Source organism: Crinia signifera, chromosome 2 (genome assembly GCF_055691185.1).
Source record: "Crinia signifera chromosome 2, ASM5569118v1, whole genome shotgun sequence".
Classification (NCBI taxonomy): domain Eukaryota; kingdom Metazoa; phylum Chordata; class Amphibia; order Anura; family Myobatrachidae; genus Crinia; species Crinia signifera.
Window position 1 is genome coordinate 222,659,631 of NC_139218.1, and position 26,587 is coordinate 222,686,217.

A 26,587-nucleotide genomic window follows, 5' to 3' on the forward strand; every position below is an offset into this window, starting at 1 on the left:
GTGATAGAGTGTGTCAGGGAGATAGTGAATCACAAGGAGATAGTGGGTGACATGGAGATAGAGGGTGACATATAGTGGGTGACACAGCGATAGTGGGTGACATATAGTGGGGGACACAGAGATAGTGGGTGAAATATAGTGGATGACACAGAGATAGTGGGTGACAATATAGTGCGTGACAGAGAGAGATAGGGAAATAGTGGGTGATATGGAGATAGAGGGTGACATATAGTGGGTGACACAGCGATAGTGGGTGACATATAGTGGGTGACACATAGATAGTGGGTGACACAGAGATAGTGGGTGAAATATAGTGGATGACACAGAGATAGTGGGTGACATACTGTATAGTTATTGAGAGGGAGATAGTGGGTTACACAGACATAGTGGGTGACACAGACATAGTGGGTGATGGTGAGATATTGGGTGACTGGGGGGCATTGGATGAAAGCTGTGAGATGGCAACAGGCTGTGACATTGATAAGTTTACTTACACCTTAGGCAGGATGAGATGGGCTGGCTCTTTTTGTAGGCAGGGACAGGGTTCAGCTGTTACTGCATCCACCTGGCCACAATCATCATCCCCGGCAGCACAGCCAGCACTGCAGAATCACCAACAAGTCCCGACTCCCCAGCAGCCATACAGGAAGCAGAGGAGAGGAGCTGGGGAAAGATTAGAGGGTAGCTCCGCCTCCTCCTCCTGACTGCCCGGTATGCGGCGCCAGCAGAGTGTGCTGTGCTGTCGCTGCCAGAGTGTGCTGAGCACGCAGCGCGGAGGTGTATAATGAGTCTGTTTGACTCATTCACAATGAAGCTGCACTCTGTAGGCAGGCAGCTCTATGCCCGGCGGGGATACCGACTGTGATAGAAGGAAGGGGGCGGGGCGGCTGCTGCACAACGGGCTCTATGCTTGAGTCTTCAGTTGGGACTGGGGACTAAAATACGTGGGCGCGCATCGCGGTCAGCTTAGCAGCCAGCCGCATCATCACTGCTGCTGCCAGCCTGCCAAGCAAGGAGGTGCTGTAATTGTGCGGGGGTGCCGGTTATTAGGAGGTGCCTGTGCACCCCCGGCACCCCCCGTGCGCACGCCTATGTATGTGCAGGAGGATCAATCTCTTGGTTAGACCCAATGCGCACGGGATCCTACAGCATCAGGCACATCAGATTTTGTCAGATAAATTGGCCCAATCCATTTTAATTGGGTAAAATCTGACAAAATCTCACAAGTGTAAGGGGCCCTATAGAGTGCATTATGCTGTAATAAACAAATACATCTAATGTTTAGAAAAATAAAATGAAGAAATATCAATTAAAAAAATAACAGGTTTCAAAGATGTTGCACATACAGTATTTTATTATTTTTTATTTTTTTTATTTTGTGTTTTGGGTTCAGTTTTATACAAACTACTTGTGATTGATGTCCACAATTATTATACTGTTAAATTAGGTCAGTAAGCACATTAAAAGGAAATAAATTATTGCTGGTTAATCCTGCCTAGTAACTAACACAGTGATTGGCATATACTGTATGTACTGCTGGACACCACTGATAGAATGAATAACTCTCAATGGCATATGCAGTAGACTTTGCTATTATTTTCAATAAACACAATATATCTGATTTTGAGTTGCTGTGTCAAATGTTTTTGTAGCATATGGGTGTGTGATATGACTTGTCGACAGTGACCATGTTGACATTCAGTATGTCTTCATGGATATGTCGACATGATGAACTGTCAACAAACCATCCCTGGTTGAATAGTGGTCTCTTACCATTTCCCATTGGCAGCTCCAGCTTCTGTGTAGACCTGTAATACTTTTGCATTCCAATGAGTATCTCTCCCCCAGTGCTAAATTGCACATCTTGCACATGCTCCCAGCATAGGGGATGCAAAACTGTTTTTCAGACCAATTCATGTTTAAAATAAACTGTCACAATTGAAGACAATAAACAGAAGTGTTTAAAATACTGCACTTAAATAACAGAGCGTAATGCATTGCTTACTGTGGCATTCAGTAAAGAGTTGGATTATAGAAGACACAGAGGTGCACTATTCTATTAAGGGCAAACAAAAGAGATTTACCCTGATTTTTTGCCCAAAGTTTTTTTACTTGGTCACTTTAATTACAGAGCATCCTCTCCAACAACAACAACAACAACAACAACAACAACAACAACAACAACAAAAAAACACTTTCGGGTGAAAACACACACAACAATATTCACAATTGTGACCATGAAAACGGGTCAGTTATCAGGGATATTTTCTCCCACCAAAGTCAGTAACTTTGCACTAGGACAAGCTTATACACTTTTTACTATGCTAAAGTATATTAATGAACCACTCTAAAAGTCCTGACATAATTTTAACTAGATCGGAGCTTTATCATGAATTTCGTTATTTTCATCTAAAGAGCTAAACTTTAGATGTCTTGCCGGAACAGAAGATATTAACTTAAAGCAAAACGCTTTTGCATGTTTCTTATTCAGATCAAGTCACAACTTGTCCACACTAGCCGATTCTGAATATCTCAATTTTAACTTTTTCACTCCGCCCTATTGAACGTGGCTCTGACCCGTGTCAAGTGCAATGTGAACGGGTGCCTGGGTCAAGCAACCCGGGTCCCGTTCACAGTATGAAGGAGGCAGCGTTGTCAGCTCCAAGCGCTGCCTCCTCCCAAGCCCCCGGTGATGCACCGTCCCTCAGCTCTGCCCCGTGTCACGTCACCGACCTGGCAATAAGCTGGGTCGGACGTGTAGCTATCAGACTGCAAATGCCGTGTGGCTTCGGGGGGGGGGGGGACCCATGTCCTAATCCCGGGTGCTACCCGGCATTCTGAAATTGGTATGATGTAGTACAGTACAAAGAGAGATGGTATATAATACTGTTGGAAAAATGACTACTATCCCCAGGACAGGCACTCCTTTTAGGCAGCTGCAAAGGATGCTGGGATGTGGGAGTCATCGCTGAGGCTGCTTAGCACTATAATGTCTCTGATATCTATAATGCTGGAAGACCTAGCAGTGTCTTTGGATCTTACAAGCCCACCCTCCTCCCCCCACTTGCTGCTTATCACCTATGAAAGACTGATGCAGTAAACTAGGAATTGATCTTCATGTTAAAAGGTTGTGACTTTTGGATTAATCTTAAGCCCCTTATACTCTAGATCTAGAAGATCCCCACCAACCTGATATTGGCTGCGGCAGGGACCTGGCGATGTACCGTCATCTGCAAGTGCATACACACTTGCTGATGCTGGCGGGGAGGCAGTGATGTAGCTAGGTGCCACGATGCCCGGAGCACGGGCATGTTTCCCCCCCCCCCAAATTTTACACATAATGCTCACTGGAGTAGTAGTCCTGTTGATACACATGCTTACAATAGTGCCATATACACATAATGCCCACTGTAGAAGCAACACTTATACACATAAAGCCCCCAATAGTAGCACCATTTATACACACAGTGCCCACTGCAGGTTCAGTGCTCACAGAATGCTGGAGACGAGTCTGGACACTTACTTTGCAGCAGGGGTTAAAGTGGGCCGGAACGCGCCGGAACTGAGTTCCGGCAGTTCAAATTGAAGCCGGAACTCAGTTCCGCCTCCTTCAGCCAGCCTGCTGCTGCTGCCTCCCCGCCGAGAATCCTGTATCTGGAACTCTCAATGCGGGGACGGGGGGACGCCAGGGGCGTAGCGAGGGTGGCGCTGGCGGAGCACCACCTCCGGCGCGCGGGAAGATCAAATGGCGCCGGAGCTGTGTCTGCATCGCCTGCCAGCCCTGCACCGCCAGCCCTGCCTGCTCACCGCCCGCTCCCGGCTCCCCACTGTGCAGGGTGAAAACAGGGCGCCCCCCCCTTCCGCGGCTGCGACTGTGACCACAAGCCGCTGCTTTCAGCCTCACGGGACCAGCTCGGCAGCTCCTAATGCGGAAGGATGATGGCCCGGTCCGCAGTTGACAAGGAGACAGGTCCCGGCTACCTTGTCAGTGGGTAGCAGCGCTGGTGAGGGTGCTGACGACCTTTCCCCATGGGAGGAGGTGGGGCTGCAAGTGGCTGTGGAGTCGGACTTCCAGGAGATATGGAAGCCGCAGGACCTCCGCACGAGTGCAGCCGCTGGGGAGTTATTCAGAAGCTGGGGAGGAATCTTACCATTGGGAGAGGCGGCCAGTATACAGTATGTGAGTATGCTGTGGCTGTTCTATTATTGACTTTGTAAATGCTGCCAGTAATGGGTATACAGGTGTGTATATCTACTTATGTGCACTCACTTTACCCTATACATACCCTCTCCCCCATTATTTTCTAACCCTTTTCCTACCTGCAACTTCATCATACCCCCAATTTTAGTGTCTAACCCTAACTCCCCCCTCAGCCTAACCTTACCCCCCCCAAACACTAACTTCCCCCTAGTAGTGCCTAAACCTAATCCTCTCCCCACTTAACACTGACACATAGGTGCTGAGCATATGTTTTCTTAACACCTATTAAAAACACTATAACACTCCACTGTCATAACATTAAGCTAATGAGCTTGCACACACTTATCAAACCTAATATCCTAACCCAATACCCTGAATGAATCCATATAATGTGTATAAAGGAAACTGTTGTTTGGAATAATTTGACTTGGGATACTATTGTTTGGCCACACCACTTCCAAGCAATGCAATGTTAATTTTTGTCTATATTTAAAATATTCGGGATGGGGGTGCTGATACTCTTCCTGGCACAGACCACCAAAATGTCTACTTATGGCTCTGTTTATGAGTAATGCTATGGGTGAGGGGTGATACTGTAGCTGCTGCTGTGGTTACCTGCTGCGGTGATCTGTGATCCTTTCCCCCTGTCTCCTTGCTCCCTCTGATACTGAGCATGTAACCCCTGGCCCTTGGTATGTAATCCTTGGCCCTGATCATGTAACCCCTGGGCCTGAGCATGTAACCCCTGGGCCTGAGCATGTAACCCCTGGGCCTGAGCATGTAACCCCTGGGCCTGAGCATGTAACCCCTGGCCCTGCGCATGTAACCCCTGGCCCTGCACATGTAACCCCTGGCCCTGCGCATGTAACCCCTGGCCCTGATCATGTAACCCCTGGCCCTGATCATGTAACCCCTGGCCCTGATCATGTAACCCCTGGCCCTGAGCATGTAACCCCTGGCATCAAGCAAGAAAACCCTAGCAATGTAGGTATGCGGCACTTATGTGGCATAATATGTAATGAGCATTACTATGTGTGGCATATTGTGTAATGGACATTAAGGTGTGTGGCATAATGTGTAATGGGCATTACAGTTTGCACAATCTCATCCCATAAAGCCATGCCCTAAATTTTTGCAGCGCGCCTTCGGCGCGCACGGCTACTTTATTTAGGGTGGGGTTGGGTTGTTTTGGACTATAGGGCTTAATTTGAATAAGGGGTGGTATTATGTGTGTGTCCCGCACTATTCTTTTCATTGGTGTGTGGGATAGGCCTGAAATGTAAAACTTGCAAGGGGGCGCCGAACACCAGAGCACCCACCCTGGTGGGGGGGGGGGGGGGGGGGGGGGGGGGGGGGCGGAGGCGGATGAAGTGAGTTCCACCACCTCTCCAGGACCACTTTAAGCACTGCTTTGCAGGAGTAAGGACAGCTGGAGGCTGAGTGACATAAAGGACCTCCCTCCTCTCTGCTCTAATAGGCGTCATTATAGTTGCTGCCAGTGCTGCAGGAAGATGAAGAGAGAGGAGGAGCCCCAGCAGCACAGGAAGGAGGGTGGATAAGAGAGTGGTGCTAAAGATAAGCCGTGCTGCTGCCTGACAGACAGAGCTGCTGCGGAAGCCGGCAACAAGAGGTCAGGAGCAGAGGATGCAGAGCGCGTCTCCTGCACAGCACCTGCTGATAAATTACAAGTCGTCAGCTCTGCCTCCGGCTGTCCACTGCTATTTTGAATTCAAGTCTCCCGCTGGACTGCGGCATTAACCAATAGGCGCTCGCAGTCCAGCTGCCACCAATGCTTCTGATTGGCTGCTGGACTGCAAGCGCTTATTGGCGAGCGCCGCGGTCCAGCAGGAGAGAGACTTGAATTAAAAATAGAGGCAGGCGGGCTGGCGGTGCACAGCTACCGCACCCGACTGCAGCGCTGTGACCTCAGCGCTTCAGTCAGCAGCGTCATTCTCCTGCTTCTATCGCCACCGCAATGCACTCACTGGGCACAGCAGGGAGCGGGCGAGCAGGGCAGGGGGGAGCCGGTGGCAGGGTGCACGGCTCCGGCGCCAGGTGATGATTTTGCGCCTGGAGCTTGTGCTCCACCGGCTCCACCCTAGCTACGCCTCTGCGGGGAGGGCAGTGACGGCAGGGGGAACATCAGGTGGCTGTCGGTCATGAGGACCTCCCTCATATGTACATGCAGAATGAGGGAGGGGTTTATTAGCGAACAGCAGGAGCGCATCGCGTGCCGTTGAAGGTGTACACACTGTGATATAATGAACAATATGCTCAGAAGGGCCAAAATGACAATATTGCTCATTATATCATTGTGTGTGCGCATGTATATGTGGTAGGGAATATAGATTGTAAGTTCCACTGGGGCTGGGACTAAATGTTCACATAATCTCTGTAAAGCGCTGCTGGATATGTGTGCGCTATATTAGAAACTATTAATAAATAAATATCACCTATTGTGTATAGGCCTTACGTTTAATAGCATACTATAAGAGGACCCTGCCAGCACACTTACAGCATACAGGAGACAGAAGATTGATATATTAGGCTCATGTACTTGCCCTACATGCACATGATATGTGTACCCACCAATATCAGTGGGAGCGGGTGCTGGCATTGGCAAGTGCATACACACTTACTGGTGGCAGCGTTGATGAGCGGCAGGGGCCATGCTGCATTGTGCATGGAGGACATTGTGAGTAACCCTCGGGAGCATGCACCGTTGACGAAAATGAGCTTACACACTGAGCAATATTATAAACGATATTGCTCATATTGAAAAGAGAAAATGAACAATATCTTTTATAGTGGTTTTTGTTATCTATTTATTACCAGTTACTTATATAGCGCACACATATTCCGCAGCGCTTTACAGAGAATATCTTGAACATTCACATCAGTCCCTGCCCCAGTGGAGCTTTCATGCTATGAGCCGCATTATCAAACAATATTTGTGGGTACATTTTTCGGGGGTTAGCCCAAATGTTAATTGTCACTGTAATGTACCAAAGGAGGGACTGCAGCAGGAATCTGAGATCCCCCCTGCACCGCCGCTGGCCGCCTTCCCCATAGGTTTCTATGGGGGATGAGAAGATGGCCGATGTATCAACATTGGGCTGCCCCGCTTTGCATCCTGAGATGGCGATAGCCCAATGTAGTCTTTGGGCTACTGATTGCAGTACTGCCGGTGCAGTGCGGTCAGTGCGAACCGCACAGTGAAATCGCATCGCAGATGAGATCAGATGAGATCTCAGTATTCATATGGTAAAACACCTAAAACAGCAGCACTCTCCACGTCACCCCCGAAGCATGGCGAGCGCAGCGGAACGCATCCTCTGACCTTTTTAATACCCCCACTATCCATGTCGGCGCGGAGGCGACTTTATATAGTGTTGCGAGCGCAGCGAGCCACCGAGCCCAAAGCGTAGCGAGCCCCGCGAGGGTATGCTGATTACTTTACATATATTCTGCATCCTCGCCACGCTTCGGGCTCGGTGGCTGGCTGCGCTCGCCACACTATAGATAATCAACTCCATGCCAATGTGGATAGTGGGGGTATGAAAAGGTCAGGGGATACGTTCCGCCGCCCCTTGCGGGGCTCGCCACGCTTCGGGGTGATGTGGAGAGTGGTGCTGTTTTAGGTATCTTACCATATGAGCTACTGAGATCTCATCTCACGCCACAAAAAAAGGGCCATACGATGCGATTTCACTCAGGGTGCAGTGAATAAATTAACTACTGAGAGTACGTAGGAAATCTGGGCGCCCTGCTAGGAAACAAATACCAATAAATATATTCATATATATTCCTTACCACATTCATTCTGGGGTTAATTTTGTTGCAAGCCAATTAACCTGCCACTATATTTTGGGATCTTGGGAGGAAACCGGAGTACCTGGAGTGGGATGCAGTTTAAATCCCGGCGGTCGGGATCCCGGCGTTCAAAATCCCGAACGCCGAAATCCCGACACTTTCTCCCCCTGTGGGTGTCCACGACACCCTCGGAGGGAGAATAAATTAGTGTGCCGAGCGTAGCGAGGCACCGGGCCCGCTGCGTGGCGAGCGCAGCGAGCCCGCAAGGGGGGGGGGTGATCCATGTCCCCCCCCTTGTCGGGATTTCGGCGTTCGGGATTCCGGCGTCGGGATTTTGAACGCCGGGATCCCGGCCGCCGGCTTTTCATGCCGAATCCCCTGGAGTGAACCGATAAAAGTATGAGGAGAATATAGAAACTCCACAGAATTAGGGCCATGGTGGGAATTGCAACCATGACCTCGGCACTGTGAGGTAGTAATGCAAACCATGACACTGTCCGTGTATGGGTCTTTAGCCGCTGTTTTCTTGTCTTGCTAATTTGTTTATGTACTTTGTTGAGCACTGTGGAATACTTGTGGTGCCACAAAAATAAAAGATAATAATAATAAGGTACTTGTTTCCTAGCACGGCGCCACCGATTTTAATTGTATGCAATCGGGTTGTAAAAATCGGGTCAATCGGGAGTAATTAGCAGAAGTTACTGCTCCAGGTCCTACATGTTGAATGGAAGATAGAGCACCCCCTGCCAACCGTGGGACATCAAAGCTGCTGCTGATAGCACCCCCCACCCCTAGGAGGGAAGAATGGGTAAGGGCCCCAGGGTATTGCTTTGCCCAGGGGCCCACACTGTTGTTAAGACGGCCATGAAATCGGGTATGGGGGGCCATTTAACATTGGTTCCTATGTAAAATCGGGTCCATCGCATTGGTTGCATCGCATGCCGTTATAATGGCATGCGATGGACCTGATTTTAAACGGCCATTTAACATTACATACAATGTAATATTGGGTCGGTCGCATCAGTCGCATCGCATGCCATTATAATGGCATGCGATGGACCCGATTTTTACATTGTCGGGAAAGCTGTTAAAAAGCCCGAAATCGGGTCAGTCGGGTCCCATTGCATACCTCAAGTTAAGGTATACGATGGGACCCGATGGGCGCCGTGCTAGGAAACAAGTACCAATAATAATAAGGGGAAATGATTTAAGCTCAATCAAATTTATACAGGGGTTATTCTACCAATCACCAATAGAGATGACTGAAGATAGAATTCTGTTTCCATCAGTACCTCAAGCTTCATCCTGACACCTTCATGTTCCTGAGATGTCCTCTCCAATGTTTTACAGGCAGATTCCACCTGACTACAATATGTGCCGTAGATTAGGAACCTGTTGGAAGGAATATCTTAATACACATTGTTATTGCTTTAATTTAAACTACATCTGTCTTTATGAAATCAACCTACACATGAATCTCTTTTAAATATAAAATTATGAAACAGGATATAATGTATTGCTGGTATAGTACTAGTTACACAATGTCCTGTATTTCATAATGCGCAAAAATAGTCTGTTACACGCTATACAAATATGCCTGATACTTGATACAATTGTATCCAATGAGTGCATCAGGTGGTGTTATATCATATCCAAGTGCAAACAATAGCTGGGAGATATAAGAAATATATTTCCAGCATAACGTGCAGGGGTTCTTGTTAAGATGTAATATAAAAACCAATATAATTACACTGTCTTAAGGTAGAAAACATTTTAAGAAAATGTAAATTATAGGTATATTCCTTCACAATGGATTTATTTTTAACATGTGTTAGATATCATCTAGATCGTATCTAGGTGCTTCCTGTGATCTCATAACTGGTAGACGCAGGCAGGTTTGCCTTGATTTGGAAGACAGGATGCCCAATTGGCAGAGATATGATCTGTAACAAGTCTAGCAAGAAGGAAACAAGGGGTATGAGCTTACTTCTCCTTGTATTGGAGGAATACTTGATACAGGTTGTGGTTGTTCTTGGGTAAGATGCAATTCTTCATTTCTGACAAAAAGTTTTCATGCAGAGCTTTCAGGTCCTGGAAAAAAGAAAGATTACATACAGCTAAGTAACACATCTAAATAAACACAGGTAACACAGAAGTATTCAGTATTTGTATTGTATTGATGCCATATCAACAATAGGGGGAGAGCATCAATTTTTATGAAGCTGCAGCAGCGTGGAGACAGAGGAATACTTTGTATGAAATCAGCTTCACAGCCTTATCTATACAGGGGGAGAACAGGACTGAGGAGTCAGGACACCACAGGATTCTCCCAAAGAATTTGCCTGTGGTGTCCTGACTTCTCAGTCCTGTTATTGTGCAGGGGGAGCAGGCTTTGGTGTCCAGTTATTGTGCAGGGGGAGCAGACTTTGGTGTTGTTACTGTGCAGGAGGAGCAGCCTGTGGTGTTCTGTCATTGTGCAGGGGGAGCAGCCTGTGGTTTCCATTTATTGTGCAGGGGGCACCCTGTGGTGTTCGGTTATTGTGCAGGGGTGCAGCCTGTGGTGTTCTGTTATTGTGCAGGGGGAGCAGCCTGTGGTGTCCATTTATTGTGCAGGGGGGCACCCTGTGGTGTTTGGTTATTCTGCAGGGGTGCAGCCTGTGGTTTTCTGTTATTATACAGGGTGGAGTAGCCTGTGGTGTTCTGTCATTATACAGGAGGAGCAGCCTGTTGTGTCCTTTTATTATACAGGGGAGCAGCCTGTTGGGTCCAGATTGTGTCATATTCTGTAATGTGCATTACGGTGTGTTCCATAATGTGTAATGCCTCCTTTTTCTGATGCCACGCCTCCTTTCCATGAGACCACGCCCCATATTTCCGCCACACAACGGTCCCGCCTACTGCAGGTGGGCCTGTGTGCTCAAAATGACAGGGCTGATTTCTGGTCCCAGTCCGGCCCTGCTCCTTGGTATGGATTATTGCCTTATTAAATACTTAAGCAAGTATATGGACTGGATCGGTGCCGGATGACTGCCCGACAGTTGCTATTCTGAAGGTCAGTACTTCGACATCGGAATCCTAACTGTTTAAATGCTCAACAGTCGGGATCCCGACTTACAGGGGCTATTCTCCATTGTGGGGTCCACGGCCCCACAGAGGGAGAACAGAACCTGTGGTGAGCGAAGCCCCCATGTCAGAGCACCGGCAGTCGGGATTCTGATGTCGGCATACGGACCGTCGGACCGCTATACCACACCCGGACTGGATAATATCAATTTAAACAGAGAAAACCCTATAAAATAGTCACAGATTTTTTTAGTTGTATTTTTCTAACCAGCACCAGGCTCCAACAGCCATCAGGGTAATGCCACAGCCGGCGACACTTATTATATAAGGTCCCATGGCAAAAGCATTACACTGTGGCTGGTCAGTGACCCCCCCAATAAAGCGCCACCCCCAGCCAGGGCTGAAGCCCAGGGCTACCATGGCACCCCTGGGTGGTGGGTGCCGGGTTGATAGTTGAAGTGTAAAATTAAAGAGTTTAAAATAAAGTATTTGGTTCTTCTGTGGAACTTAGAGTCCCACTAAGCCTCCCCCGCATGCAGGGTCTTGAGGAACCACAATTAAAAGGCCAGATGGGACTTGTAGTCATACAGCAGAACCATATGGATGGTCTAGTCATTCATAATGCTGAATTCGGCTGAGCTTGCCGTTTCTAAAAACCCGGCACTTAGTAAATGTGCAGAGCATCGGGTCCCACACATAGTTTAGATCTTAGTTAGTTTCCATAAACAATGGAAGAAATCAGCCTACAAAACACATGAAATGTAACCATGTAATCACCAATATGTTCATGAAGATATCATTCATTTCTTTTTTGCGAAGGAACATCTGAAGGGGCTTCATAAAGTACTGAAAATAGAGAACATGTCTGTGTCAGTTACATAACATATCTCAGCAATATTAATGTAAAATATAAAATGCTACATAGCAAACGTGCCAGGTAACAAAATATGTTACCTGGCAGACGGACTGCAGTGTGCCAGTGTATTTCTCCTCGGTCTGGTAGAGTTCCTGGAGGCAGCACCTCTTCATATCGTCCAATGTCAACTTCTGTGGGATGCAGGGAAAGCAAAGAGTAGATACTGTACTCTTAGATCATATACACAATGAGCATTGCGGTCCTTTCTCCCAGTCATTTAGGCTCTTAGATATTAGTCACTAAGTTGAATCTGTTAGTCAAAGTGTCATGCATGGACACCCCCCCCCCCCCCCCCCCCCCCCCCCCGCTCCTATTGACCATGCCATGTACAGTGAGGAGTCTTATGTAGCCAGTCACATATTTTACCCCATCTTTTGTTGCAGGTTGCTCTTCGCCCTTCATGAGTACTTCATATATTTCATTGCCTTCCTCTTCATCCATATCAACACAATCATAGAGATCTTCATCTTCCTCTCCAGTGTCACTAACATAGAAGACCACATGAAAATAGTATATTAATCAAAAAAGTATATGGTGCAGATGTGTGTGTGTGATCATAATGTTGTTATTTAATGGGGACAATCATTTCTGTAAATGTAGGTTTTGTAGGAATAGATTTCCACTCCAAATAGCAGATATATATGGGTCAATTTACTAAGATGGGAGTTCTATTGAAGATAGGATGTTGCCCATCAGATTCTACTTCTTATTTAGAACCTTCTAAAATGTAATAAATAGAATCTGATTGGATGCAAAAAGGTGTAACAAATACTGTAGGTCAAGTAGTCTGCCTATCTGTGCTCACTTAGATCGCTCATATCCCCATATCTGGGTACCACCAGTGATTGATGCACTTTCATCTTCATGATGTCATTGCTATTGATTGCATCTACATTTGTTTTTGTTAAGCTAGTTGTTGCAGGTTTATGTTGGAGTGAAATACATACAGATGACCAGCGGTGGGCATGCCAGCAGTCAGAATACCAACGCCTGCATCCTAATGCAGGGAAACCTGACAGGGGTACGACCGTACGATTTACCTTTCTTCCCCCCCTGCCACACCAACCCTAAACCTCCCTTCCAGCAAGCCCAACCCTAATCATCCTTCTCCGCAGCCCAGCCCTAACCCCCCCCCCCCCCCCGCAGGCTAACTCTTCCTGCTAAAGCAAGAGCCCTCCTGGCCTGTAGCCTAACCCTGACTACTTCTAAGTGCCTAACCTGAATCCTCCCCTCCCTACAGCCTAACCCTAGCCCCCCCCCCACAGCCTAACCCTTGCCCACTCCCCCCACACACACAGCCTAACCCTAGCCCCCTCCCCCCACAGCCTAACCCTAGCCTCCCCTCCCCCCACAGCCGAAGCCTAAGTCCATTACTAGTACCTAACACTTCCCCCTGTATACTTATGATCAGGATGTTGTCAGCCAGGATTCCAGCGTTGGCATCTCGGATGCTAGGATGCCATCGCCGATCTTGCTGCTGCTAATCAGGATGCCAGCATCGGTATTTTGACTGCAGACATCCCATCCATTGGGATGGTAACTGAATCCCATCAGAAAATTTTCTGAAGCTAAATTGCCATTACAATCGCATTACAGGGTTTTTAACTTACTCAATCTGATCAGAGAGACCACTGTAGATGTCATCATCTGTTTCTAAATCCTCTGTTGGGAATGGTCTGAGAACAAGGTAAAGGCATAATGTTACATATTACATCATTACCAGTATTACTGTACATACACCACATTCAATGAAAACAAAAGACATAGGGGGTTATTCTGATTTACTCGGAAAGGCACAGTCACTCTCTAATGGACAAAACCATGTACACTGCAGGTGGGGCTGATGTAACATGTGCAGAGAGATTTAGATTTGGGTGGGGTTTTTCTTCAAAGTGTTATCCATATTGCAGTGTAAAAATAAAGCAGCCAGTATTTACCCTGCACAGAAACAATAAAACACCCAAATCTCTGCACTTGTTACATCAACCCCACCTGCAGTGCACATGGTTTTGCCCATTATAGAGTGATTGTGCCTTTCCGAGTGATTCAGAATAACCCCCAAAGGGTGTGGCAAGCCTTGTAACAGTAGAAAAGCTGACAAGTTTCCCTAAGCAACCAATCAGCTTTTACCTATCATGTTATAAAATGTTATAAAATGTACTTTTATCTTGCCAGCAGATCCCCGAATTGGGGTTGCTGACATCATGTGACCGCTGTCCGCCCTGAGCAGGCAACGCTATGCCGGCGTTCCCAGGGAAACACCCAGCATTTTCATGGGGACGCCCATAAAACACTGAGCATTCCGGCGATGCCGCTCCCTGCCCGCCCCCCCCTCCCTCCCCTACCCGTGAGAACACTCGCCGGAGGCGTTCGCACAGGAGGTCACATATACAGACCCCCACCATTGTAAACATGGCCGAATAAGGAACCATACGAATGAGTCTGAATTGGCCCCATAGTTTGAACCATCCCCCAGTATTGATACTTACAAGTGACCTTTATTTTGAGCTACAGGAGTCCATGATAGCATGGAGAGAGTGTTGATAACCTGAAATAGAAGTCACAGACTGATGAGTGCAGTGCAAATAGCCAGGTGTATATGAACAGTATGATAATCAGTATGGCAATCATCAGGAGACATGTTATTATTATCAGTCAGCATGATATACAGGAATACGGTAATAAGGGCAGAGTTTTCGGAAGCAGTTTAATGATTTAAATAATTTCTGTTTTCAATCTGCAGACATGTTACCTGGAAAGCGGCTGCTTCTGAAACCTGGAACATATTACATCATCTCCAACTTGTTATCAGTCAGTGAGTACAGGGCCGGTGCAAGGCACTGGAGCGCCCCAGGCGAGTCGGGGTGGGGGCGCCCCGGTGCCGTGGGGGGGTGTACCTGTCCTGCGGCTGTGTATATAAAGCTTGCGGCAGCAGCGGGGGGTCCCTGCAGTCAAGAAATAACGAGCGCTATCCGCCTGGCTACGCGGAAGCGCTTCTGTTGTGAAAACACTGGCCGCACGGCGCACGCTGATTGGCTGAATCTCAGCCAATCAGCATGCGGCCAGTGTTTCCACAACAGAAGCGCTTCCGCGTAGCCAGGCGGATAGCGCTCGTTATTTCTTGACTGCAGGGACCCCCTGCTGCCGCTGCCGCAAGCTTTATATACACAGCCGCAGGACAGGTACCCCCGGGGCACGGGGGGGGGGGGGGGGGGGGGCAAAATGCCGCCCTCTAGTGGCTGGCACCCTAGGCAAATGCCTAGATTTGCCTAGTGGTGGCGCCGGCCCTGAGTGAGTATGATAGGCGGGAGTACTATTTATTATACGTCAGACCCAGGGATGCCATTAGGGCATACTTGCCAACTTTTGAAAACTAGTTTCAGGGAGATTAAAGTTGGCAGTAGAATTTTGCACAGCGACCCAGTGAGGGAGCGTGTCATGCTCCACCCAAAATGCGTGGCTAGTTCCATATATGGGCATATATGTGCTTAGATGCTTGTTGCAAGATATTTCTAGATATCATTAATAACGATGGGGGTTATTTTGGTTCACTCTTTCTGACAAAATCCTTCTTAGATGGACAAAACCATGTGCACTGCAGGGGGGCAGATGTTACTTGTGCAGAGAGAATTAGATTTGGATGGTGTTTTTCTTCAAAGTGAGATCTATATTGCATTGTAAAAATAAAACAGCCAGTATTTACCCTGCACAGAAACAAAATAACTCACCCAAATCTAATTCTCTCTGTACATTTTACATCTGCCCCCTGCAGTGCACATGGGGCCTTATTCTGGTTGATTCTTTGGGATGCGCATTCCTTCGGAAATGACCGAACACCACGCACGGTGGACATTCTAAGAACACACGCCCACAGGTCGTCCGCATCCATTCGGACGGACTCTCTAAGAAGAGGGAGTGTCTTCAGACTGCATCCAAATGTGTGTGTGCGGTGGGAACTCAAAGAATCTGCACGGTCTTACTGCGTCCGAACGGACGGGAAGCTGACCGTATGCACCGAGATTATTTACCCTTATGTTCCCATGTGAAAAGTAACATTGTGAAACAATGTTATAATGTGTTATTATTTATTAAATATTTTTTATCCCACACATGTGTGCTGTTTCAGATTAATGTAATAGTCAGATTTGCATTTAGCTTTGTTTAACAGTTATGTCCATTACTTGCAGTTTAAATGTGGGCCAGATACCAACAATACAGTTGTGTTTGCAGCATATATTCTAGTATTTTGTAATGGGCCATTTAGGCAGCAATGCTTCCAATTGAACCTGTGAAAAAGAGTGTAATTAATCACTAATTACTAGAGGACTGGATTGTGCTCAGCTGCGAGTGTTTAAAGTGCGGGCGTACTAATTGGGCAATCCGAATGCCTAGCGCATATACCATTGACTTCCGAGAACTGAAACTTACTTATGGACGCTGCAGATTTCAGGTGTGTTGGTTCGCTTGCACTGGGTGTCCGGTCCGAATGCACGCCTACCACTGTTCGTGCACTCCCACATGTACGCCCAGATTTACGCCCATTTTTGCCCACTTTGAAACCGCGCCCTTGTGTACGCCAACATGACGCCCATATTACGCCCATATTTCCCGAGGGAGGTTGGTGCACATTTGTAGATGGTATTGGTGAGAACGAGTGCGAAGACACTGCGTTGCACATACGCATTGCGTTGCTTGCGCATGCGCAGGTAGCTAAAAATCGCCCTCCAAAAGAATTCGGAACGGACCGCATCAACCAGAATAAGGCCCATGGTTTTGTCCATCTAAGAAGGATTTTGTCAGAAAGAGTGAACTAGAATAAGGCCTTATATACTTTGGGAAGTGTAGCAAGTATTGATAATAACAGTGCTGCCTGCCATATTGGATTATTTGTTTGATATTTGCTGTGATATTTAGTTTCTTGTCTCTCAGCATAATATACCTGATAATAAATGTGATGCCTATGTAATTCCAAGTGTAAATCCCATTTGATTGTATATATCTTTGATTTATTTCCCCCCCAGAAAAAGGTAACAGCTGCATAAGGTGGGTAAGGAGTAATCAGGGAGATTTATTCTTCAGGGAGAGAAGGAGATTGCTCATATTTCTGGGAATCTCCTGCAGAATGCAGCAGGGTAGGCAACTATGCATCAGGATGACTGTTGGGACCGCAGTCTCAGGCCCAAAAAGAGAAGAAGGTCCGCTCCTACACAATGTAGCTGGATGGTGCACTTGAGAACATGATGCTAAGCGCCCCTCACAGCAGTCACACAGAGGAGACCAAGAGCCGGCTGTCCCGCACAAAAAGGGGGGGGGGGGTGACATGAGACACAGAATAGGATCTGGCATGAGTCACACAAGGGAGCTTCTATGAGACAGGGAAGGAGAGGGCTAACATGAGACAAAATGGGTAGCTGGCTGTAGACACAGAAGATGGGGTCTGGCATGAGACACAGAAGGAGGAGCTGGCATGATATACAGAAAGAAGCTTACTGGACAAAAACAGAAGGGGGGTGACATGATATACAGAAGGGGGCTGGCATGAGCGACAGAAAATGGGCTGGCATGAGACACAGAAGGGGAGCTGGCTAAAGATAAAGAAGTGGGTGCTGGCTGGAGACACATAAGGGGGTGCTGGCATTAGGCACAGAAGGGGGGCGGTCATGAGACACAGAAAGGGGTGCCAGCATGAGACAAAGATGGGGAGCTGGCATGAGGCAGAATGAGGGTGCTAGCTTGAGACAAAGAAGGAGGATGGCAGACACAAAATTGGGGCTCTCTCAAGAGACAGGGGGGGGGGCAGCTGGAGACAGAGAGAAGGGGGCTGGCAGGATAGAGAGAGACAGAATGGAGGCTAGCTAGAGAGACAGAAGGTTGGCTGGCTTGACAGACAGACGGAGAGCTGGTTGGAGAAACATATGGGGGCCTGGATAAAGAATCAGACTGGTTGGAGAGAATGGAGGGGGCTCACTGGAGCTAGAAAGACACTAGGGGATGTACGGGGGAGTGTATGTGTGTGGGGGGAACATTGAATTCTGAATGCTGAATAACAGGCGAAAGAGCCGCGAATGTGCCAGGGTCACGACTGTTAGGACGTGACCCGGGATTGAATGTCTGTGGGGTTCGTTTTTTTTTATTTTCTGAAGACCAGGGATGCCTACATGGAAAGAAGAGGAAATTACATATTGGGTAGGTGAGTATGGGTTTGCTGGCTTCTGGAAGCAGGGTGAAGGTAAGTATTTATTGTGTGTGTGTGTGTGTCTGTGTCTGTGTGTCTGTATGTATGTTTAATACGTACACATTAAAACCTACTGTGTCCTGTTTTTGGTTTTAACATGAATTTTACAGGCGGGTCAGTGACAGCAGCAGCCCTTTAACGCCATGCATGCTGGTACCTGTAGTTCCGGTTAAAGGGTTGGCTGGCTGTGGCATTACTCCCTGGCTTCTGGAGCTTGGGGCTTATTTAAAATACGGGGGCCCTGGTGACATTTTTTCTCTTTTTTTTTTTTTTTACTACCAGCACCAGGGAACAGAGCCTGGTGCTTGTTCATGAAATTTAAGGAACCCCCTACATTTTACGTATTTTGCAACCAACCACATTCTGTCCATTTATCTATTGCATCCTAGAAAATGTTAGACAGAATCTGATTGGTTTCTATGGGCAACAGCAGCTCCTCTCCTTTTTAGAAGCTTTGATAAATGTACTCCCAGGAGGTAGTCTATTTGAAAAGTCTATATTGGGGTTTTTTCTAATATCCCGTGTGAGTTAAAAGCTCACTTCTTGTTGTCTCATATGGAAAGTACATGTGAGTATGGCCGATGGTGCATTTGACGTGTTTATACAACTTAGGTGAGTTTTGCAGCTTGCTTGTAGTAATTTTAAATACATTTACAATTTGGATAAACAGGCTAAACTCGCCCAGGAATGCAATCTCGCCCAAACACAATTCAGTGCTGGCCCTTTCTTATGAAACCAAGAGTAGCCTGTGGGGCTGATGTCCCTCTACCTCCTTAAGGTAAACTTAAAGAGGTGGCTTATGTAAATGTCATTGTTGTCAGGTTATATTAGGGTATACTACTGGAGTGTTCTCTGTGCAGAAGTGATGCTATTAGCTGGAGTTTCCCAGCAGCGTCTTAAATTATGTGACTATAACAGGAAGTGAGTGAAACCCACACGGGAACTGAAACAACAGCCTCTGTCTATGTGTTCAGAGTACTGCATATTAAATAAAAGTGAGGCCAATGAAGAGTTGAAACATAAGTCTGTTTTGTGAGCAGATCTTGTGCCTTATTCTGGTTCACTCTTAGAGGCAAATTCCTTCTCAAATGGACAAAACCATGTGCACTGCAGGTGGGGCAGATGTAACATGTGCAGAGAGAATTAGATTTGGGTGGGGTTTTTCTTCAAAGTGAGATCTATATTAAAGTGTAAAAATAAAACAGTATATTCCCTGCACCGAAACAAAATAACACACTCAAATCTAATTCTATCTGCACCTGTTACATCTGCCCCCTGCAGTGCACATGGTTTTGTCCATCTGAGAAGGAATTTGCCTCTAAGAGTCAACTGGAATAAGGCCTCTTGTGTATACACTAAGGCCCTTATTCTGATTGAGTCAGAAGGCTCCGTGTGCGGTCGGTCAGGCAATGTTTGGTATTTGTGCATGTGCAGAGGCATATCTGCAGATAACGATCGTACGGAACCATCCGAGCAGGGGGTGGAGAGGGGTGCGAAGGGCGCGAAGGGCTGTTTGGGCTAATTTCCATATGCGTACACCCGGCGTTTTATGGGCGTTCCCATGAAAACTCTGGGCATACGTATGGTAATTTGTGCACTTGCTTGTTGTATGAATTGTCTCTGCAGTCTACCTTCTCATGACTTAACCTTTCTTTACAGAAGAGGAGTGTCTTATATTTGCCTACACTCCAGAGAAAGTAGGAAAGTCTCACAACAACCCACCCGCACACCCTCCAGCTACTCACCCACTTGCATTAAATAAGTAATGTGGGCATTGTAAAGGGGGATGCAATTGCATCTCCTTGCTCCAAGGCTGCCCCATCATGTGCAAAATGGCTGTTCTCTCCCAGAGGGAACATCCTTCAAGTAGGCAACTATGATCTTACATCTGGAGTGGGTCACTGTTCGTGGCACGCAGCACTATCTAGAGCCCTGGTGACAACCTGATTTGCAAAAAGACTGGGTTGGGGAATTTGTTTCAAAAGCTCTGTTAAGTGCTCTAACCCATGGGTCCTCATACTGCGGCCCTCCAAATGTTGTGAAACTACAAATCCCAGCATGCCTTGCCACAGTTTTAACATTCCCTTATAGCAAAACTGTGGCAAGGCATGCTGGGATTTGGAGTTTCACAACATCTGGAGGGCCACAGTTTGAGGACCCATTCTCTAACCTATGGGCACAGTATGGCTGCAGAGCAGGGGTATTCAATATAGGACCTACCAGGCGTTGTAGAACTACACTTCTCAGCATACCTGTTTTGCTATTAGGGCATGCTAAAGTTGCCGCAGAGTATACTGGGATGTGTAGTTCCACAACAGCTGGAAGGCATAGTTTTGAACACCCCTACCATAGAGGGATCTATTGATCTTTCTCCTGCAGATTCCATGGTCCTTTATATTGCTAATTGTTCTACTCATATTCAGCTAGAAAGTTGTAATAATGGGATACGATCATTAGGTCTACAACAACAAGGTCGACAAGCATTGGGTCGACACCACTAGGTCAACATGCAGCAAGGTCGACATGGGTTAAGATTGACATGGGTCTAGGTCACATGACATTAGGTCGACACAAGCATTAGGTTGACATGGGCTAGGTCAACAGTCAAAAGGTCGACATGGGGTTTTTCAGTTTTTTGAGCCGACATGTGCCGACAGGTCGGTATTTCATGCCCTACCTTCCACTAGGGCATGGTGGGAGAATAACATAGTGTGCCGAGTGTAGCGATGCAAGGGGATGCTGTGCACTACAAACTGTGTCCATTTCGACTGTGTCGACATTCGGGTAAAAAAAAAACCAGTTAAAAACCCCATGTCGACTTTTTGACTGTCGACCTAGCTCATGTCGACCTAATGCTTGTGTTGACCTAGACCCATGCTGACCTTAACCCATGTCGACCTTGCAGCATGTCGACCTAGTGGTGTCGACCTAGTTGTTGTAGACCAAATGATCCACAGCCGTAATAATATACATGTACCATAACATTCATACCTTTCCAAAATCTCTGACATCAAATAGATCAAAGGCCTCAAACAGGTCAGCTCTGCGCATTCCGAACTTTTCACTGCAAGTGGAAAGAAACGTTCGGATGTTCTTCAAGCAAAGAAACTGAAAAAGGAGATGAGAATCAATAAGTAATGTTTCACAGACAGTAGTCAGCAGAGAGACACGAAACACATGAACGCACAATTTTGTTCTTTTATTTGGAACAGGAAAATACTTTGTATCAGTATTCTTACATTTAGCCAAACTAGATTAAATTTATATATTGGAAGAAGGAAAAATTGGAAGCAGCTCGTAATCAATTAAAAATGTATAATCCTATAAAAAAGATACATTTTAATCGAAAATACACAACTGTGACCAATCGCTATGAACAAATGAAAAGCACAAGTTAAAGCATAACATGACATTGCTAAAATGCCCTATACAGTTCCTGGTGAGAAGTATAGAAGATCTGTCTGTCCTATTGTGGCCCTTATAATACGGATAGGCCCTCATTCTGGCCGGCTCGCAAAGCAGTGTGATTTTACTGCTTTGCAAGCCTTTATACATCCATTCGCAGCTGAGAGGCACTTTGGAGAAAAGATGTCTGGGGCTGATCCGGATCAGTCCAAAGAGAATGCAGGTGTAGACAGTGGCTCAGTCCAAATGCATCAGTGGCCAATGCCCTCAAAGTGATCCTGGGCTGAGCCACTGTCTACACCTGCATTCTCTTTGGACTGATCTGGACCACCCCCAAACATCTTTTCTCCAAGTGCCCCTCACCTCCGGAACGGAAACCTCTGCCACCAGGTTTTGCCCAAACGCCCCAACTTATCCTCCAGTAAGGGATGGGACAATGTCTGGTCCATTTCTTGGCTTTTCCTACTCAGCATATTTTACGATTTCTCAACATATCATGCAAACTTTTATCCTTTAGTACAGTGGTAGCCAACTCCAGTCCTCAAGAGCTACCAACAGTTCACATTTTCCAGGCAACCTAGCTGCTGCACAGGTGCACTCATTATTCACTAACACATTTTAAAAGATACACAGATGAAGCTAATTACTTCACTTGTGATTCTGTGAGGAGAACTTCAAAACATTAATTGTTGGTAGCTCTTGAGGACTGGAATTGGCTACCCCAGCTTTAGTATGTACCAAGAATTATTCTATAACATATTGCACAGAACTTATCTCTTGCCTTATCGACAATATTTAATGGTGCTGACATCTTCAGATAAATGTCCCAAATGTAATATAGATGACTGTCTTGGGGATTGTCTGATAGTTAGGGAATCTGGACAACAGTGAAATGAGATGCAGAGAGTTCCCTTATCAGTTATGCTCCTTTAACATCAGAATGGGCCATTATTGGGTTTGAAGTCAGATATCTCTGGTTCCCCAGGGCAGATTTTTAAAATTCTTCTACCCATGGAAGGAGGGGACTATCAGCTTTCAGTCTAGGTCCCTTAGATTCTTGAAGGGGGGGGTTCTGGGTACTCAGAAACCCCCCCCCCCCTGTGTGCGCCACTGCTCCATCACTACTTTTGGAGATGCCCCTTATTTAAAATATTCTGGCTTCAAATTAGAAAAATTTCTCTCGAACACTTGGTAAACTAAAGGCCCATACACACTGGGCGACTTTGAGCTGAAATGTTGAAACACTATCCCTTGAGGTGAGATTGAAGCTAAATAACTCATTTAAACATACTCAATGGTATATTTTGAGATTAATTGAGGGGGATCCCCCAATAGATATTGACTCCTAAACATGTTGCTCAAGGAGTGGATTATTTCAGTTATTCCTGATATATGGAGAATTCTGTACTGTGCATGGATTAATTAGCTACCTCGACTCCCAGAAATGGACATGGTGATTAACGGACTTTAATGTTATGCGAGACATATTTTGAGGAAAGTAAAAAATATACACATTGGATTCGCTAAATAATACATATTTATTGATTCAATGTATCTCACAAATTCTCAAAACCAATACTTCTGTATATATCTGTCATTAATTGTCTGAAATTTTAGTAAGGTTTTTTGGACTGAATGGTGTTTTAATAAAAGTTTTTGGTACTTATATGTTAGTTGGGCGCCCACTAAGCTATTTGCTTAGTTTCACGCATCCGCTCGCCCGCTTCGGGCTCGGTGGCTCGCTGCACTATATAAAATCAACTCCACGCCGACGTGAATAGTGGGGGTATGAGCGTACTAACTATAGTGGGTCAGGTAGAAGACTTGGGTGGTGCTAGCGCTCTGGGGTTGCCGTGAAGGATAGGTGGTGTTGGTAGTCACTCATGGCGTAATCTTTGGCAGTGGGCAAAAACTGTAGGCTGGGTGTTGTGAAAAAGCAATAGGAGGACCGGTGTGGTCTGTTGACCTTTTGTAACCTGTCCCACGAAGAGAGATCTTTAAATCAGGGGGACTTGTGGCTGGGAGTTCTGAAAATGTGGATCACTTGCTTCTGGGCTGTGGTGTTGATACCTCAGATGCAAGGGGATGTGTCAGAATAAATCAATTTGCAATGCTGTTGCTGCTGTAGTGACACCCTTAATGCTGTGTACACACGGGGGCGATAGGAGCTATATTCGCTGGGAATATGGTTGCAGGTGACCATATTGCCAGTGATGGAAGTGTGCCCCGGCGATAAATCGCCGGGTGCGCGCTCCCGTTTTCTGTCCCATTGTAAACGCTGGTCGCAGGAGCTTGCTCCTGCGACCAGCTAATTACCTCTGCGGCTCCCCCACCAGAGGTTCCTTTTCATCAGCGACCATCTCTGCTAGCAATATATCTCCCCCTCGTGTGTACGCACCTTAAGTTCTGTTGAATCAGCATGCACTCCTTGCCTGGATAGCTCCCTGTGTAGCAGTCAGATGGCAGGAGGGACAGATAAATGATGAAGGCTATAGACTAGTGCTTAAATTCAAGCACAAATTTATTAGCTGTAAAAACAATATACAATCGAAAATGGTGGTGTAGGTACCAAACACGTTTCATCCCTTAGAGGGACTTTTTCAATGCCATTTTTTTTTCAAACCATTGAAAAAGTCCCTCTAAGGGATGAAACGCGTTTGGTACCTACACCACCATTTTCGATTGTGTATCGTTTTTACAGCTAATAAAGTTGTGCTTGAATTTAAGCACTAGTCTATAGCCTTCATCATTTATCTGTCCCTCCTGCCATCTGACTGCTACACAGGGAGCTATCCAGGCAAGGAGTGCATGCTGATTCAACAGAACTTAAGGGTAAGTCACTACAGCAGCAACAGCATTGCAAATTGATTTATTCTGACACATCCCCTTGCATCTGAGGTATCAACACCACAGCCCAGAAGCAAGTGATCCACATTTTCAGAACTCCCAGCCACAAGTCCCCCTGATTTAAAGATCTCTCTTCGTGGGACAGGTTACAAAAGGTCAACAGACCACACCGGTCCTCCTATTGCTTTTTCACAACACCCAGCCTACAGTTTTTGCCCACTTCCAAAGATCACACCATCAGTGACTACCAACACCTCCTATCCTTCACGGCAACCCCAGAGCGCTAGCACCACCCAAGTCTTCTACCTGATCTAACCAAGGGGGGAACAGGACTCCCCCCTACAGGTGTGAACTGCTAAGGGTCAGCCCCCCTTCCGAGCGCTGTGCAAACACCATCTACTCACATTCTAACTATAGTGGGTGCCCAACTAACATATAAGTACCAACTTTTTTTTATCTATATTTTACTAATACGATTGATATACTATTAACACTTGTAGTTCTACTTTGTGTAACGTAGTCTTTTAATCAATTGTGGTTATACCTAAATCACTAATGTCACTGCATAAGTACTATTTCTTCTTTTTGCAATATTGTACATGTTTATGCTTCATTAAAAAGAAAAAAGTAAATAAAAAAGTATATTTAACAGGACCAAATATAGAAAATTGACATAAGGCATTGGGTACATTACACCTGTTGGCAGTATTGATACACATACAGATGTAAGCAGGGCTTAAAATGGTGGAACTCATTTCCCCTGCCAGCCCCTTCCCCAAATAGACAAGCACAATCTCATTCACATTACACCGGATGTAGTGTCCCTGATCCATAGATTAGTGTGGCGAGCGCAGCGAGCCACCGAGCCCGAAGCGTGGCGAGCGGACGCTGACACCTGTGAAGCCCGCGAGGGGACGCCGATAGCTGTGAAGGTATCCGCGTCCCCTCGCGGGCTTCACAGGTGTCAGCGTCCGCTCGCCACACTAATCTATTCTCAACTCCACGCCGACGTGGATAGTGGGGGTATGAAAAGATCGTAGGACGCGTACCGCCGCCGCTCGCCACGCTTCGGGTGGGCGTGGATAGTGGGATTTACATGGTCGACAGCTGTTGCGTCGACTACTGCCACTGTGGACGGGCTTTAATAGTGTACCCCTACACCCAGCTAAATCCAGACGCTTTAGCGTCTAAATTTAGATGCTAAACCACCTTTGCGGCTCCCAGGGAGCCTGGCTTTTGCGCCTAAATCCAGGCGCCACCCTCCTTCTTAGCGGCTTGCAGGCGTGTACGCTGGCTCCCAGGGAGCCTGGCTTTTGCGCCTAAATCCAGGCGCCACCCTCCTTCTTAGCGGCGCCTAAATCCAGGCGCCACCCTCCTTCTTAGCGGCTTGCAGGCGTGTACGCTGCCTATTTCACTGTGGAACTACAAGTACCACAGTGACCTGCCAGCGCCTGGGCAGCGCGCTGCTGCTGCTGTTTACGTAGCTGTCAGTACAGCTAGAGTGGCGCGAGCACACTCTGTCTGAGCTAGAGCGGCACGCGCACGGTTAATCAGAGCCTCTGGCAGTCTGCCAAGTTTCTGAGCCAGAGTGTGCGCGCGGCGGCGCCGTGAAACTACAGAAGTACCCATTTTTGTTGTACATATACACAGGGGAGCCGAGAGAGGGGGGGAGCAGGTACTAATTACCCGGGCCCAGGCTTGCTGAAGGGGCCCCGCAGTGGCCCTGGTTCGACCCCTCCCTTCCCCCTCCGTCCCTCCCGGGTATCACCAGTAGCACACACTTCTACAGCATGTGCTGTTCTGACAGCAGGCTCAGCATGAGTGTCTCACTGACATCGTGAGAGGTCATGCTGAGCCTGCTGTCAGCACAGCACATGCTGTAGGTGTGTGCTGCGTCTGAGATTACAGTTTTTAGAGTTTTCTTTTACCCACCTCTAAACATTTTGGGGGTGTGGCCTAAGTGTGGGAGGCCACACCCCCAAAATTTTACCGGGGCCCGGCATTCCTCTCGGCTGCCCTGCATATACATCAAACACATGAAATAAACACAAATATATTTTATTTGTGCATGAAACAGTTTGTATACAATCTCAGACAATGAATTTAA

The 26,587-nt window shown here is 46.9% G+C and overlaps 1 protein-coding gene across 1 annotated transcript in view; it reads right to left on the bottom strand.

Moving 5' to 3' along the window:
- The window catches only part of VAV1 (vav guanine nucleotide exchange factor 1), a 112,541-nt gene that overhangs the window by 63,191 nt on the left and 22,763 nt on the right, over window positions 1-26,587 (bottom strand). The window contains exons 2-9 of the mRNA XM_083173820.1: window positions 21,220-21,336; window positions 14,483-14,541; window positions 13,604-13,669; window positions 12,360-12,477; window positions 12,032-12,124; window positions 11,855-11,923; window positions 10,002-10,105; window positions 9,307-9,406 (exon numbers count right to left, since the gene is read on the bottom strand). Coding sequence (XP_083029946.1) covers window positions 9,307-9,406; window positions 10,002-10,105; window positions 11,855-11,923; window positions 12,032-12,124; window positions 12,360-12,477; window positions 13,604-13,669; window positions 14,483-14,541; window positions 21,220-21,336 — 726 coding nt within the window. The remainder of the gene's footprint in view (window positions 1-9,306; window positions 9,407-10,001; window positions 10,106-11,854; window positions 11,924-12,031; window positions 12,125-12,359; window positions 12,478-13,603; window positions 13,670-14,482; window positions 14,542-21,219; window positions 21,337-26,587) is intronic.